The sequence below is a fragment of the Myodes glareolus genome, chromosome 26 (genome assembly GCF_982192425.1).
Source record: "Myodes glareolus chromosome 26, mMyoGla1.1, whole genome shotgun sequence".
Lineage (NCBI taxonomy): Eukaryota > Metazoa > Chordata > Mammalia > Rodentia > Cricetidae > Myodes > Myodes glareolus.
This window is the reverse complement of record NC_142051.1, coordinates 4,772,830-4,790,680: the sequence shown is the minus strand read 5'-3', so window position 1 is coordinate 4,790,680 and position 17,851 is coordinate 4,772,830. Positions and strand designations below refer to the sequence as shown.

The following is a 17,851-nucleotide window of genomic DNA, read 5'->3' as shown; positions in this document are numbered from 1 at the left end:
GATATCTATATGAAATGATTCTCTATATCCTTGATAATGATTTTCATTATTGTCTATTTTACTAAGAAAAAAATAGAGAAATTCCAGCTTTCTTTGTTCTGAGACATGTGTGTGTGTATATATATATATATATATATGTATATATGTATATATATATGTATATATGTGTGTGTGTCTGTATATGTTTAATTAATTCAAATTATGTGTGATATATAACTCATATATTTATATATGATTATATGACCTATACGGCTTAATATTGATATGTACATAAATTATGAAACAATTATTATGCCTGTCACACACATACACACACACACACACACACACTCTTTCTTAGTGACTTTCAGTACAGAGTGTATTAGCAACTATAGTAAGGCATAAAGAGCCAGGAGCTTAGTGCAGTCAGTCTCTAACAGGTTCGTCCCTTTGGTCTAAGGACACGTAGAGGTAAGAACTCTCTAGTGGCGGCTCTGCTTCTCTGATCTTCAGCATCAAGCCCTAACCCTGACTCTGAGGTTTGATATTGAAGATCAGCTGGAATCTGTGCCCCAGCAGTTACTTGTCCATTTTCTGCCACACCCACGGTTTGATTTTCCCTGTTGCCAGGATGGCCTGCGAGGGTCCTCCTCCCAGGATTGACCTGTTCGGCTCTGGGCTGCATTGCATAAGTGGACCCGAGTAGATCGTATCACATGGTGAATAGACATCCTGTCCCTGAACCCCATGACTTAAAATGAGGACGAAAATTTTATTGATAATCAACATTAAACAACACTATAACAATGAAATCAACAACAGCAACAAAGAGTTAAACAAAATGGACAGGGACGTTTTCCCTATATAGGGAAGCAGAGCTTCTGCATGCAGGTGGAACTCCGTAGGTGATTTGGTTCTCTACACATCATCATCAGGCAGTGGGACAACAGGCACAACTGCAGGGATGTGCTCAGCAGTTTGGATAGGGATGATCACATGCACGGAATCGGCTGATGTGCGTTTAAGCTGCTCCGGTGCATCCTCGGGCAGAGTTGGTCCCCCTGTTGCCGAATCCGCGCTCTCAGTGTCCTCTTTGGGTGTCAGGTCTCCCGGTGGCCCTGCCACAGAAGGTGGTGAAGGATGCAGCTTCTCCTGCATCTCTGTGGCATCCGGTATCGGGGCTAATGATGTTGTTGCCCTGCGGAACCCACGATCTAAGGAAAGAAAGACATGGACCATTAGTGGAGTGAAGCTAGAAGCTTCCAGGATGGGTGGCCTTCCCAGAGGTGGCCTTTCGGGTCACACCAGGCCTGATCATGCCAGAGAATCCCCACTCCCCTCTCCCCACAAGACATATATCTGATGGTGTCCTGTAGTTACTTTTGGTCTTTTTGGTTTTTATTTTATTTATTTTATTTACTCTTTGACAGCCCACCACTAAACTCCCAAATAAATACACGGAGATGTTTTACTTCTTATGTAAAACTTAGGATGGCCTAAGTGTAGCTTTTGTCCATTCGGCTTTCCTAACTTAAATTATCCTGTTTAAATGTTTTGCCTCTGGGCATTTTACCTTTATTTATTCAATATATCCCTCTTTTTATTACTTCATGGATGGCTGTGTGGCTGTGTGGTTGTGTGGCTGTGTGAATGTGTGGTTGTGTGACTGTGTGGTTGTGTGGCTCTGTGGCTGTGTGGTTGTGTGACTGTGTGGCTGTGCGGTTCTGTGACTGTGTGGCTGTGTGACTGTGTGGCTGTGTGATTGTGTGGCCATGTGACTGTGTGGCTGTGTGGTTGTGAGGCCCTGTGGCCGTGTGGTTGTGTGACTGTGTGGTTGTGTGAATGTGTGGTTGTGTGGCTGTGTAGTTGTGTGGCTGTGTGGCTGTGTGACTGTGTAGTTGTGTGACTGTGTGACTGTGTGGTTGGCTCCTGGCATCCTCTTCTCCTTCTCCTTTTCATTTTCTCGCTCCTTGCTCTCTTCCCTAGTTTTCTTCTCTTATCTACTCTCTCTTCCCGCCAGCCCCACCAATTTCTCTCTGCTGACCATTCAGCTCCATATTAGATCAATCAAGTGTTTCAGGCAGGCAAGGTAACAAGGCTGTATGAGTTAAACAGATGCAACGTAAAAGAAAAAAAGACATCTTTGCATCATTCATCATAAATTCCACAGCATAAACGAATGTAACACATCTTAAACTAATATTCCACAACAGTGTTCAACTCTACTTCCGGGTCAAGGCTTCTGCAGAATTTCCTAGTGGAACCCAACAAGGAAACTTCCTCCAACCTTCCGAGGTACCTACCTCTGGCCTCCTCATCTTCCTCAGGCGTTTCCGCGGACTTCTGCACCCCCAGCTGTGACACGAGCGTCTGGACACGCAGTCGGTGGAATACTTGAGGAAAGTACTGATACAGGTAGTCCAGAAGTCTCTTCAGGATCATCCGATCCAGAGCCGTGCTAAAATCCTCTGGCATTTTCTGCATCCAGTGTATCAGAAAGTATAGAATGTTTCTGCAGGAAAGAGTGGGTTAGCAGGAAGTAGAGTCAGAAGCCCGGCTGGCCTCCCTTCAGCACAGCAGCGGTTCCTCGGATGAGGAAAAGGCTCCTCAGCCCACGTGTTTCTGGGTCTCATGTCAGGAGTGAGGACTCTTTGGAGAGGCCCCAGACACTTTCTGTGCCTTGGAGGACAGGATGGGCTAACTGGACTGTGCTGTGGCGGGGATGGATTCCCCTAGGGCCCTTGAGCTTTGTCCTTCCTTCTGCTCCTCAGAACCAAGGCTATCACTGGAGATCTCGGTATTTCTCAACCTGCACGGAAAGTCTCTGGTATCATCCTCTACGGGGATCCCAAGACGAAGGTTACCTGTAATGGCTTAGTCCTCAAGCCTAGCCACCCCAGACCTCCCACTCTACAGCTGGGCTCTTACCTCCCTTGTCACCCAAAGCCCACTCACCTCTTTATAATGTAGTGCTCCAGAAAGTCATCATGGAGAGATCCACACCTGTGGCATTTTATGAGGGTGTCACCGCTAAAGTCCTATGTCCCCAACCCACCCAGAGAGCTAGAGGGAGCTCTCAAAGCCGGTATAGGAATAGAAGCTAGGGAGTGGGTTGGAGTGCAGGGAGCTCTTTGTACTCTTCTGACTTCCATGCTGAGGGCCTGAGAATGAGCCTCTGATCACAGATCCTTAAGGTCATGAACTCAACGGGTGGAACCCAAGCTGCCCCTTTTCAGGGTTCTTGGGTTTACAGGGTTTCCTTGGGCCCTTGCAGGGATCCTTTCTGGCTCCATTTTTCCGAAACGAAGGTTCCCGGTAATGGCTTAGTCCTCAAGCCTAGCCACCCCAGACCTCCCACTCTACAGCTGGGCTCTTACCTCCCTTGTCACCCGAAGCCCACTCACCTCTTTCTAATGTAGTGTCTCGGAAAGCCAGCATGGGGACATCCATACCTGTGGCATTTTATGAGGGTGTCACCGCTAAAGTCCTATGTCCCCAACCCACCCAGAGAGCTAGAGGGAGCTCTCAAAGTCGGTATAGGAATAGAAGCTAGGGAGTGGGTTGGAGTGCAGGGGGCTCTTTGTACTCTTCTGACTTCCATGCTGAGGGCCTGGGAATGAGCCTCTGGTCACAGATCTTTAAGGTCATGAACTCAAAGGGGTGGAACCCAAGCTGCCCCTTTTCAGGGTTCTTGGGTTTACAGGGTTTCCTTGGGCCCTTGCAGGGATCCCTTCTGGCTCCATTTTTCCCCTATAACCTTATCCCTTAGCGCCTTCTTCGCAAATGGGAAAAAAGCCTTTGCTCAAGGCGTAAGAAAGGGTAGTGTTTGACACTACTTGGGTCAATATCTCAGACTCGATCCATCTCCTCGCCCTCAATCTATGCCATGTCAGTCAGAAGTGGCAGGCAGGAGAATAACTCTACCAGGACACAACTGTACTTTCCCTAGGAGAGCACACAGCCCTGGAGAAGAGCAGTGTCCTCCTAAAACCAAACCAGGAGGCACGGGGTTCGAAACTCAGGTGTAGCCACTCACATAATCTTGTCCGTTATTAATACCAGCACCTTCAGGGTGGTGGCGAAAGCGGGATAGACAGCAAGGAAAGCATCCACAAAGTCGTATTTCCCCTTTCTGAGAGCAGTCGGGAGATAAGACACGACTTTATCTATGAAATAGGGACTTCTGTAGTCAAATTTGAGCGGTCTACATAGGCGATCGAAATCCTCTTGACCCTGAGGAAGGACCAAGAAAGGAAGGAGCTCAAATGTGGAAACTCTGAGAGACATCAACAACCCATTACCACACACTGAAGGGACAAGTGGGCATAAAGAATGTTCCCCAGTGTTCTCAGAGGAACCCAGCCCCAGGCAGGGATTGCAGTAGATTAGGGGGACCAGAAAGGACTCCTGCTCCAGGCTGGCCTGTCTTACCTGGTCTTGCCCGGTACAAGATGACCAGACGTGTGTGAGAAGGCCCCAAAGGTGGCCAAGGAGACCACCCTTGCCTTTTCTGTGGCCTGAGCCACGAGTTTTCCTAAAACAGGACAACATCCTCACTCGTTGAGTGTCTCAGGAAAAGTGAGTCAGCCTGAACTGTGAGGCTACTGCCCGCCTCTGGCTACCTGGCAACCAGGATGCCAAGTAACATCTGGACCATTGTGAGGAAAGTGAGGTCACTTCCTGGGGCCCTCCGGCCTGAGCCTCCCCCCACATAGGCTTTCTCTAGCACTGGCCAGGGCTGCCAACTGCTCTTCTTCTGCCTTGGTGTGTGTACAGTGGGTCACAGAGATGTTCCATGCTCATAGCCTCTAGTTGTTGGAACTCTTTGGGGAAGGATTAAGACATGTGGTTTGTTGGAGTAAGTGTGCCACTGGGAGTAAGCTCTGAGGTTTCAAAAGCCCGTGACGGGCCAAACCTCTTTCTCCCTGTCTCCTTTCTGTGGATGAGATGCCTATCGACACATATTCTTTGCAGTATTATACAGAATAATCCCACCATCCTGAGAAGGCCCTCTGTGCTATCCACCTTGCCAATTGGGTTGCAGGTGTTCAAATACATTAGCCCAGAGGGGAACGTTTCCCATTCAAACCAAGACACACCACAGACCAACTTGATAAGCCAATGACTTTACCAAAATCAGTTCCAGGAGCACTGGCGAAGGGATACAGGAGCAGGGACCCCTTGAAGGCAGCTGCGTCACTGCACAGCCCATCACCGACTGGGCGCTGACTCACGAAAGCTGCAACTGTGGTGACCTTAGTGCACTTGCACACGGCCAGCCAGTGTAGGGTCGCTTTGCCACCAGCTGTCTAAGCGTCTGTAACCTTGGGTGGGCTGGGGGATGAACCTTGTGTCAGCTTTAACTGGAGCTGTGTAAAGCTGACCTACGAGGTCAAAAGACAGAGGAGAAAAACCTCATAGACATCTCAGCAACCCACTTGACAGTTTGATTTTCACTTCTAACTGTTCTGTGGAGCCTGTCCCTTGGGAGCACCCTCTCCTCATTAATCCTTTCTTGCACTCACACCTTTTGTTCTCCCAAGGATCAACTGTTCTTTTGCTGACTATGGTGGTGCACATCTGTAATCCCACCATTTAGGGGACTGGGACTGGGACTGAGACGGGAGGATCTGGATGTCAAGGAAGGTGAACTCCAAGGCAGCCAGCACTACATAGTGAGACCCTGTGTGGTCAGTGCCCTTCAGAATCATTTTCTGTGTGGATTTCATGCTCTTCCTTCAGCTGAGCTGTCTGTCTGCTTGACAGTTGAACACACTTCCTGGTCGCAACTGCTTCAAGTGTGTTTTGATTTCAGAAATGATCTAGGGTCTCTCTCTCTCTCTCTCTTCCCCCCATTCTCTCTCTCTCTCTCTCTCTCTCTCTCTCTCTCCCTCTGTGTGTGTGTGTGTGTGTGTGCATGTGTCTGCTTGTGTATATGTGTACACATATGTGGATATGTGTGTGTGCAATGTGGGTTTGTGTTCAGGTAGGTGTGCATGTGGGTGGAAAGAGGAATTTGGCATTATGTGCTTCCCTAGTTCCTCTACTCTTAGTTTTCATTGAACCACGTTCTGTCACTGAACAGCTCACCAATTGGAAAAACTGTCTGACCAGTGAACTCTGTTGCCCTGCTGTCTCCTCGGGTGTCTTTGCCTTCTTTCTTCCTGCTGTGATAGAATATTGACCAAAACCACTTTCAGAAATGCAGACATTTCTTTTATCTTGCAGATTAATGTCCACCACGAAGAGAAGCCAGGGCAGAAACTCAGGAAGCAACCTGGAGGTAGGAATGGAAGCAGAGGTCATGGAGGAACACTGCATACTGGATTGCCCCTCATTACTTGCCCAGCTTGCTTTTTTATACCACCCAAAGTGACCAGTGCTTGGTGGCACCTCCCACAGAGGGCTGTCCTTCCCAAATCAAGCACTGATCAAGAAAACAGGCCACCCATTTGCCTTCAGGCCACTCTGATGGAGGCATTTTCTCCACTAAGGTTCCCTCTTCCCAAATGACCTTTCTTTGAAACAAGTTGAAGACAATGAAAGAAAGAAAGGAAGAGAGAGAGAGAGAGAGAGAGAGAGAGAGAGAGAGAGAGAGAAAGGAAAAGGTAGACCTTTCCAGCATATAGGTAAGAGTTGCACTGAACAATGCCATTTTTTAAAAACATGAATGCTGGGTTTCCACTTTAGGTCCCTGTGCTTTCTCAGCAGGCAGCACACTGAGAGCCATCTCCCTGTCTTCGATCTGTACTGTTTCCAGGGTCCATCAACCTGCATGGGGACAGTGACGTAAGCATTCCCACTGCTGTCCATAGTAATCAAATGGATGTGCAGATTGATTCCTGTGTGAACAATTTAAAAAGTATCGTCCTTTATCCATGAACCTTCCATTTCTACATCAACTGACTTTCCCTGTCGTTTTAGCTCCATGTTCTGATTTCTGCTATGTGTCTTACCCATTGCAGACATTTATTTAAGAATTTCTGGAGAGAAGATAAGGTACACTGTGGAGAACAGGGACAAGGCATGTAACAGAAACAATGACTGTTTGAATGGCTGTATCTGTGTATTTTCCTGCTGATGTGCTTTGAAGTTGAAGCTCTCATCTGGATTCCTCCCTGTGCATTTGCTGGTGTGCAGCTGTGTGGCAAGGTCCTTCCATGTGACCTGTGTTGGCTTGTGTGTGTGTGTGTGTGTGTGTGTGTGTGTGACTTTGCTGAATTGTTTACTAGCTCTGAAAATGTTCTGTCAATTCCTCAGAATTTTCCTACACATATTGATTGGTCATTATGGTGGTTTGATAGAAAACGGCACCCACAGGGTGTGGCACTGTCAGGAGGTGTGGCTTTGTTGGAATAGGTGTGACCTTGTTGAAAGATGTGTGTCAGTGTGGAGGTGGGCTTTGAGGACTTTGTTGCTAAAGCTACACAAGTGTGTAACACACCGTTGCTTATGTCACCTGCTTATCAAGATGTGGAACTCTCAGCTCCTTCTCCAGCGTGATGTCTGCCTGCATGCTGCCATTGCCACCCACCATGATGATAAGGGACTAAACTTCCAAAGTGCAAGCCAGCTCCAGATAAATGTTTTCTTCTGTGAGTGTTGCTGTGGCCATGGTGTCTCTTCACAGCAACAGCAACCCTGAGTAAGACAGTGAAGGACACGTTCACTAGTTCGCTCTGCCCGTGTGTAGGGAGGACAGCTAGACCGCTGCCGTCAATCACTTCTGGCTACTGTGCCTCTCTGTCCTCTGTGCTGGACAGTCGTCCGTTGTTCTGCAGGGAAGCCTGTCTCCTACTGCAGCCTGAGTGGGCGTTCCCTCAGCCTGGCTAGTGCATCCTGGGTAACTAAGTCGTGAGAGACCCTGGCCTCCCCGGCTCTGTGACTAGATGATATGGACAGCTCACTTCTTCTTGATGAGACCTGGACTAGCTTGATGTATATCACCTTTCACCAAGTCGCATGCCTAGGTGGCCAGTGATGTGGAGTGTGTGTGTGTGTGTGTGTGTGTGTGTGTGTGTGTGCACGATCGCAAGTGTTCATATGTGTCTGTCTCCTGATGAGAACCCAAATGAGCTGCTCTACACCCTGAAAGGGCCCTGCCTCCACTCAGTGCCCTCTAAGTGGTCGAAGGCTCTCACATGCCCAGCATGAGGACCACAGTGAGCCATTTGTGATGCTGCTCTCTAGTGGGGTCCTGTGGAGGGTTGTCTGTGCATAGTGAACTGTAAGACTGCATCCAATCCATTGCCCACAGAGAAATGTGTAAAATATCCATGAGCTCAAACTTGTCGTTTGTTGATGCCTCCAGAATTGTGGGAAAGCCTTGCAATTCTTTATAAAAAATGATCTGTTTAAACATGTTGGGTGGGGTGCGACATTATCACAAGGTGCTGTGAGTGTGCATGCACAGCTCTGGGTTCAGGGTTGGTGAAAACGATGAACACCTGCTACGGACCGGCTCAGGGGAGCCACTCAGACCATGAGGGAATCAGGGCGAAGGACGGAAGATTTCAGGATACGGCGGAGGAATTTGACAGACAGCCACTCTCAATGTATTTTGAAAATGCTGCTGCGTTTTACTTATTCAGTGTGAGGTTTTTATATTATTACAAACAAAGAACTTGGCAAAGGCATACATCATCAGATCATAAAAAAAAGCATAGAATAGTTTACAAAAAGAATCTTTGAAAATGCTTTGACTTGGGCACAAGGACTTTCGCCCAGTCTGTACCAGGCGGCTGGCAGGGGGCTAAGTGACCTTGTGCTCAGAATATCTTGGGGTGTGAGAGGAGAAGGCCACTATCTTCCTGGGAAAACTTTCTGCTAGGAAATTTTAGACATGATCTCAAACTTGTCTGAATCTGATTTCATACCATAAATCTCAACTTTCTTCCCTCCCCGACTCTCAGGGTCAGATGTTGTAATTAGCCATAATTACAACATAATTCTGGCCATAAGGAAGGCTGCATAGGCCTCCTGCACGTAATTCTCAGGCAAACATCTAGTGTTGCTGTAGCTGTTTTCCTACAGAAGGCTTCTAAGGTTTCTCCTGATAAGAGCAACTCCTTTTGCTCCACATCATTAAGGAATTATTTTAACGATGACTTCCCTATTTCCGGAACTGGCTATTTCTTTAAAGGCTTTAATGAATAGGGGTGCAAAACTCAAAAATGTCCTCAGCAGTCTTGTTTGTATCCACAACTGCCTGGAATAGTCTGATCTGTTAGCAATATGCAAGGATCACAAAGAACACACAGACAAGGGAAAAGACAGACATATAGCACCAAGTACAGTCAGGTCGAGTCAGTACAAATGGCAACTCAGGTAGCATTACACCACAACTGGTTGCCAAGGGACAGCCCAGGACTCAACTCCGAGAAGCGCGGATCCTGGTCCTTCCGGCAATATTTGCCCATCCAGTCAGCATTTCTGCTACACTGGCGAGACAGCCGTGGATGTAGCAGGTCCCCGTTTTTTATTTTTAAAATGCAACTCGAACACATCCTGTTTCACTTGGGCCACTGACTTGAAAAGACACTTAAGGAGACTAGGGAACAGAAAAATCACCAACAGTACTAATAAAATGACTACTCCAATGAGGACAAAATACTGCACCCAATTTAATGGATTTAAAGCTTTAATTCCTGACTCAATTTCATTGGCCAAATCTTGCAGACTTCCTATTTGTAAATGAGCTTGGTTAATAGCAGAAATATCTTTCTGTAATGTAGTTAAATATTATTATTCTGCTAGATACCTTGCAAATGTGCTTTCACCTTGTCCCATGGCTCTGAATAATTATAAGTTAGTGGTCTGACACAGATTGCTTTAAAGCTTCCATGACAACGTGTGGATAGAGTAGTTTTCAAATTAACAATGTCCTGTCCAAGAACAAGGACCACTTCTAATACATTAATTTTTGCCTCCATTTCATTGTCAATCACTGCCTGTCTCAGCAATGCAGATGTAATGTTCTTATTTAATGTATTTACATAATGAGCAGTATGAATCTCTTGAACTAAAGCTGTTGTAGCTACAGCAAAAGTGGTGAGTATCGATATTAACGCTGCTATGCCTAAAATAAGTGTAGCCACAAACCTCCTAGGTCGCACCAGATAACAAAAGGTGTGCATCTAACAACAAGCAAAACATTTAAATCTTTTGGTTCAGCTGAAGTAATGCAATTAGTAAGTTTACAGGAATGACAAACAACTTGATAGGACTTATTCACTTTGGTAATATTAGCAAAAGCAGGCTGAGCTAATAATAATGCATTAGGATAAGAAATACATGCCCTGAGTCCTATGGGCTCAGACTTAGTATGATTAGGTCTTTTGTCCAGAAACACATATATAGGTCAGAATGTTTTCTAGTAACAGTTCCTTCTTTAGCAAACCATGTAGGCTCCACAAAGCCTGGAGAAAAGCATCTTCGTAAGGGCTCTCCTACTCCTACGTATTTATAGTGATGAAATTTCTCCTGATAAGTGTTGATATGATTTTCATAAAAATATTGTTGACTTGAAGATATAGAATAATCCCAAATTTCATAAGAGGAATTCTTAGGCTGATATTTAGTGGCTGCATTTGGAAAGCCACAAGTTAGCCATGTAGAAAATTTATTAATAGCTGAATCCCAAAATTGATCCTTATCCTGATATTTTTGAATACATGGTTCAATAGGCATAGATGAGACCTGCTCATTCTCCTAAGGTCTGCATCTCAATTTCCCAGATCCATCTCTTTCCAACATTTTCCTTATCTGGGCTGTCAGTAAGAAAAGTTCTATAACCTGAACTTAAGCAACATTTTGGAACCTTTCCAGAGAATACAATGCAAATCGGTAAGGAATCAGAACGTCCCTCAAAGGTTATTAACGAGGACGAACTAATTCTTGCGTCAGAATCCTGAGCACCTCCCAATCTCCCAGTATCATTGGTTAAAATTCTGATGGGCTCCCGATCTAGCCAACCAACAGGTTGCAAAATCGGGGGATTAGGAACACAGGCCCAATATGCCCTGTACTGTAGGAGGTGCAGACATCAAAGCTAAAAAAGCAAGAAAGTACAGGCTGGGTTTCAGGGATTTTCCCTGCTGAATAAGCAGACTTTTAGCTTCCCTGATGAGGTGTTTGACTTTCGTCCAGGTGATTTCCGGAGCCCGTGACGGAGTTAGTTTCATTTTCCTCATTTGACACATCAGATTTCTCGGCTGTTTCTGTAGCTTTCTCTTTTTCCGCCATCTATCCTGGTGTCATTCGGACGAGCCTGTCTGGTATCCAGATGGGGGAGTCGGCATCCTGTGGAAATACACAAGCATACCCTCGCCCCAATGTTATTAGAACGTCTGGTCCTCTCCATTGGCCAGATAGCAGATCTTTCCATAAGACTTTTGGCAGGATAGTTAAACTCACAGGTCCAATGCACCATTGCAGGTGTCAATCCTTTATCATTAGTATTTAAATGATTTAATACAAATAAGGTATGTGATAATAAATGATGAGGAGCAAAATATTCATGTGCTCTCTGAAACTTTTCAATCTGTAATTTTAATATTTGATGTGCTCTTTTCAATAATTACTTGGCCCTGGGGGCTATATGGGATGCCTGTAGTATGTATAAAAGTTTCAAAAGCTTTAGAAACATAAGTAGAACCATTATGACTGTAAAGAAGTTATCATTATAATTGGTTAATAATTGTTAACATTATTATGGAAAACATCCTGCTAAGGAATTTCTTCTGTCCCTTTGAGAATAAGGGGTAAGGGTCCTATATTTCCCCAATCCTCTTGGTTCTCAGGGTCAGCTCAATCATGAGCTGGCTTTGTTAACTTTGGACAAATTGTTTCTTATAATTACAGATTTGTAGTATATCTCTTTTGACTTAGCATTCTAACCAGGGATAATTGGGCGATGTATTCTTTTAACTGCTTCCAGCTGACTTTGGGGCGACGTTGTCAAGGGTTAACAAAGGTGAAATGCTAGTCAAAAAGAGAAAATTTTAGGAACATTTGGTTCGTGGACTTTGTTGAAGAGCCAAGGGGCATTCATATTGGCTAGACTGGTCCACATCAGTTTTCAGCAAGTCCATAGTCCACAGTCATTTAGAGCAAGTTGTAGACAGCAATTAATGTTTGTTTGTGTTTGCCAACCAAAGAGAAACCTGTAGAGACAAATTTATACTAGGAACAGAAGTTAATACATTTAAAACTTTTAGGCCCATTATTTGTCTTTATCTGTAAAGGCATTCCCATGATTTGAAAACATAAAGTGAGATATTGAATAACATTCTTAATAGCTTCTCCTGTGTGTGCTGAGGCAACTTATGGAATGAAAAAAAGTATCAAGTCATATGCACATAGCATAACCTTCCAAAGGAGAGTACATGTGTTACATCCATTTGTCAGATTCTTAGAGGGAGTAGACCCCGTGGATTTATTTATTATTTATGGGTGGATGTTGATGAGCAAAATTATCTGTCAAGCATCTGCTTGAGAGAGATGAAATTTTTGTTATAATGTTTTAGCATTGACATGAAAAGCTTTATGAAAAGCTCTCGTCTTCTCCAAGGTAGAACTCATGAACATATATATTCCATTTTAGTCCATTGATCAATTATATCATTTTCTCCACTCAAAAGGTCCTGGCAGAGCTGTATGGGCTCTCACGTACTGAACGTAAAAACAATTTCTTCTCTGCCAAATTAAATGTTGCAATTGCTGAAATAAAAGGCACACTGGGCTGGAACTTTTAATAGGTCCAGCTACTTCTAAAATTCTGAGGGTATTGACAATATATGTAGAATCTGATATTAGATTAAATGCAAAAGGGCAAGCTTTACATTCCACAGCCTGTCTTAGATTCATCTGTAAATACAGTTGGGGCCATGGAAATAGGCTGTGATAATGTTATTTTAGGAAATAGTACAGGACGCTCCTTAAAAAATCTTAACAGTGGATGTCTGGAATAATGATTATCTATGTTGCCATCAAAACCATATTGCAAAATAGCCCAATCATCTATTGTAGCACATAAGATTTTAACTTGATGGCTGGAATAAGGCACTGTAATGGAGGTGGGGGCAGTTCCAAAATATCATAAACACTGCTGAATCCCTTTCAGGGCTAAAGTTGCCATAGCAGTAGGATAATGCTTAAGAGCTTCGGCTGGAGATATTTTGGAATAAATCCAAAACAATGACCCATTTTGCCATAACAATCCTGTAGGCTGGTGATATGAAGGCAGAATGCACAAAACAATGTCTTGGCCCTCTTGAATCCTCTGCAGAAAGGCATCTTGTAATCTATTTTCCACTTTTTTCAATGCCTCATGTGCTTCATTAGTCAATTGCCTTGGAGAATTCAAAGCAGAATCTCCATTTAAAATATTATATAAGGGCTTTAACTCATAATTTGGCAACTTCAATTAACATCTAAGCCAATTTATATCACCTAACAACTTTTGAAAATCATTCAAGATCTTTAAATTATTTTTTCTCAATTTTACCTTTTGTAGAATAATTTGCTTCTCACAAATTCATGCTCCTAGATAATTTATGATTTTATCCTTTTTGTACCTATTTTCTTGCAGACTTTGAAACACTGGGTATGCTGATCGCAGCTCAGTTCTCACCTCTTTCTAAACGCTTAGATAAAATATGCTTTCGGAGCTGCCCTGACCTCCTCCCACATAAGGTGGAGGGGTGGAGGGTGTTATGGGGCAAAGTGTCAGCGCTTTTAAACCTCCTTTCTCCTTTTTTCTCATCCTTTTTCTCAGTCTTGCCTTTTCAAATTTGCTTACAATTGCTTGCAGTTGCTTATCTGACTCTTTTAACTCAGAAAGGTCCGGGTATAACTCTCCCCATTCCTGACGATTCCTTTTACTGCTTGTCTTTTCTGACTTTTTTGATCTTTCCTCTTACAACATTTCCAGTGCTGCCTGTCCATTTTCTACCGCTTTACTCTAATGCAGATCCTCCAGACAGCCTCTAATTAACTTCCAAATTGACTTGACCCCTCCCTTAAGGATCCAAACTGCCCTTGCCTTCGTTTATTCCTCAAAACTTTATTAGATAAATTAACATAAGGCATCAGTAATAGTTGAGCAATTCTTTGTCCCTTATGGATCTAAATAGTTTCAGATAATGGTTTCACCATGACCTTAATGTCATTTTCTATGTCTGCATCTATGACACCTGGCACAACCTTAAAATTCTTTTGATAGTTGGAACTTCTTCCTATAATAAGTCCCACAGTTTGTGGCAACAATGTTCCTTTCATTGATGTAGGTACTAAGGCAATGCCATCCCATTTAGAAAGAAACATATCCTTTGAGCTAGCCAAATCAAGGCCAGCACTACCTGGTGTTGCTCTAGGCAACTCATGTATGATAAACTCTGGAGCATCAGGATTTAAAGGTCCTGGCTCTGATTCCTTAACTGATTTTTCCTTTCCCTTAAGGATCTCTTGCTTAAATGCAAAGTCTAGGTCTCTCCCCTCTTTTCCCACAATGACATCGAGAGACTCCCTGAAATGGCGAGCCAGGGTGCAATGGCAAAAAATTTCTTTTAAGTATTTTGTCTTATCTTCTAGATTCTTTAAACATAGCAGCTCATTAAGAGCCTAAAAAATTGAGTGCAATTGATTAGCACCCATATTTAATTGATATTTCTTTTACTTTCGTTTCGTCGACTTGCGAAACTGTTTTTTACTCATTCCTTGTTTATGGAATGGGCAATAAATCTCCCGCTTTGATAGCGGCTGCTCCCCCTCCATTTCCAGGGAAAAGCAATTAACCCCCACTTTGCCGCTGTTGCCTTCTCTCTATTTACAAAGAGAGCTATTAATGAATCCTGCTTTAACAGCAGACGCTTTCCTTTTACTTATAGGAAAAGCAATTAATCGTCCCTACTTTAGTCGTAGGATTCCCATTTACCTGAGGACTATTTTCCCCTGCTTTGGTCACAGGATCCCCAGCTTACCTGAGGACTACTTCCCCTGCTGTTGTCCATGGTCTGGACCAGGTCCTGACAGCAGGTGTTGCACTGGGGGTCATCTTACCCAGTGGTCAGCATTGTTGTTATTCAGGTGGAGACATCGTGGTGTCCCATAATCTTCTCTGGAGACCTTGGATCACTGTTAGGGTCTTAGAGTTTCTGTCCAATATAAGCCTTTCAAACTTTATTTTAAATGCCATTTTGTATAGATTTTTGAAGCATTTAGAGCTGTCCAGGTATCTCTGATTAGGTAAATTTTATTATTTTTATTAACTTATATTTTTAACAAACCAAAAATATATACCATATTTTTGTTAGAGTAAACCTGTAAATTAATCATTTTTAGCAAAGACAATGAGGCAAAAACCTAAATATTAACAATATGAAACATTTTATAAGCATTTGTGTTTTATTTTTAAGACATAAAAATTCTCAAAAATTGTATGAGTCAGAACATTTGAATATTCTACTGCAAAGAATAACTGTCAAGATATTAGAAAGTCTTCGCATAGAAAAAAGACAAATCTTAAATATAATTTCTTTGCTGAATGTGGAGAAGGCATTATTTATTTTAGCATAAACAATTAATCAATGACTACATTATTAAAGAAAAACATACCCAAATCAATATTTGCTCAGGAAGTTTTTGGCAAAATGTGGCAAAATCATATGATGTTCATAGGACAGAGTTTTTGAGACCCTTACTCTGTTGAGTATACTCACCTCATATATTTTTTAATATCACAAAGCTACACAAGCATGCATAAAAGAAATAACCATGACCCTTTTCACAAGACAAACAGAGCCCTTCAAAACCAGAATTAACCATTAAACATTCAGATATAAGTAATTACAGCAAACTTCTTTTGGCCTCTTATTACCTTTTATAACATTATATATACCTTTTGTAATTTTTAGGTTTGACTCCTTTCTCAATCTTTGTTTCATTGATAAAGCCAGACACGTTTAGACAAACCCCTTTTTATTATTTTTATTTATTATTGTTATTATTTTAGCCTTTTTGCCCTTTTTAGTTTTTAGATAATATGGAAGCCTAATGCATCTTTAACATTTATTCTAAAATTAATGTTTTTTAAAGTTACAAGTTGGTATAATTTAAAACTTTTTATAAGCACTATTAGGACAGGAAAGAGTTAAGAGAAGAAACAGCTGGCCAGCGGAAGAAACCTTGAGTGTTATCACAGTGAAAAACTTGGCTCAGAAAAGAAAAGAGGCACAGAAAGTGTCCTTAGCTGCTAATGCCTTTTTAAATTCTCTGTTAACTTTTCTCTGATCATAATTTTAGACTTTTTGTTTTATATTTGCCTGGTTTTTATTTCTATTTTTATGTTTATTTTTATTCTTATCTAAGAGCGTTCCATCCTTATGGAACTTAGATTTACATTCATTCTTCCAGTGCCTTCCCTTTTTGCATCGGGGACAAAGTCCGGGAGTTCCCCTTTGCCCTGCTCCTTTTTGCCCTGCTCCCCTGGGCCTCCTGCAGTCTTTCTGCATGTGCCCAGGTTTCCCACAATTATAACAAGTGAGAGATGAGGAGTCTCTTACACCTCCTTCATATGTCTTTTCAATATTGGCACTGAATTTCCAACCTTTCATTGCTGCAGCATAAGCCATTCCTTGGACTAATGCTGATAAGGCATCTCTCATAGATTGCCCCATGGTTCCTCAGATTTCTTACTTCTTGATCGGTGATCCTTTACCGACGAGACTGCAGATCTCTGGTAAGAGCCGTTCCTGAAAACTATTAAAAGGAAAAAGAAAGAAAAGAGAAAGAATACCTGTCCTTCAAGTCCCTGTTCGGGCGCCACCTGCTACGGACCGGCTCAGGGGAGCCACTCAGACCATGAGGGAATCAGGGCGAAGGACGGAAGATTTCAGGATACGGCGGAGGAATTTGACAGACAGCCACTCTCAATGTATTTTGAAAATGCTGCTGCGTTTTACTTATTCAGTGTGAGGTTTTTATATTATTACAAACAAAGAACTTGGCAAAGGCATACATCATCAGATCATAAAAAAAAGCATAGAATAGTTTACAAAAAGAATCTTTGAAAATGCTTTGACTTGGGCACAAGGACTTTCGCCCAGTCTGTACCAGGCGGCTGGCAGGGGGCTAAGTGACCTTGTGCTCAGAATATCTTGGGGTGTGAGAGGAGAAGGCCACTATCTTCCTGGGAAAACTTTCTGCTAGGAAATTTTAGACATGATCTCAAACTTGTCTGAATCTGATTTCATACCATAAATCTCAACTTTCTTCCCTCCCCGACTCTCAGGGTCAGATGTTGTAATTAGCCATAATTACAACATAATTCTGGCCATAAGGAAGGCTGCATAGGCCTCCTGCACGTAATTCTCAGGCAAACATCTAGTGTTGCTGTAGCTGTTTTCCTACAGAAGGCTTCTAAGGTTTCTCCTGATAAGAGCAACTCCTTTTGCTCCACATCATTAAGGAATTATTTTAACGATGACTTCCCTATTTCCGGAACTGGCTATTTCTTTAAAGGCTTTAATGAATAGGGGTGCAAAACTCAAAAATGTCCTCAGCAGTCTTGTTTGTATCCACAACTGCCTGGAATAGTCTGATCTGTTAGCAATATGCAAGGATCACAAAGAACACACAGACAAGGGAAAAGACAGACATATAGCACCAAGTACAGTCAGGTCGAGTCAGTACAAATGGCAACTCAGGTAGCATTACACCACAACTGGTTGCCAAGGGACAGCCCAGGACTCAACTCCGAGAAGCGCGGATCCTGGTCCTTCCGGCAATATTTGCCCATCCAGTCAGCATTTCTGCTACACTGGCGAGACAGCCGTGGATGTAGCAAACACCGTTACAGTTATGGTGACTTCAC

At 43.1% G+C, this 17,851-nt stretch overlaps 1 protein-coding gene across 1 annotated transcript; it reads right to left on the bottom strand.

Moving 5' to 3' along the window:
• Positions 1–729: 729 nt before the first annotated feature.
• On the bottom strand, positions 730–4,702 carry LOC148117719 (uncharacterized). The gene is made up of 6 exons (XM_087901996.1): positions 4,411–4,702; positions 4,016–4,212; positions 3,384–3,431; positions 2,935–2,982; positions 2,283–2,491; positions 730–1,193 (listed from the first exon to the last, which is right to left on the bottom strand). Exons 1-6 carry the CDS (start codon positions 4,528–4,530, stop codon positions 898–900), a joined length of 918 nt encoding a protein of 305 aa, XP_087758122.1. The 5' UTR covers positions 4,531–4,702; the 3' UTR covers positions 730–897.
• Between the last annotated feature and the right edge of the window lie 13,149 nt (positions 4,703–17,851).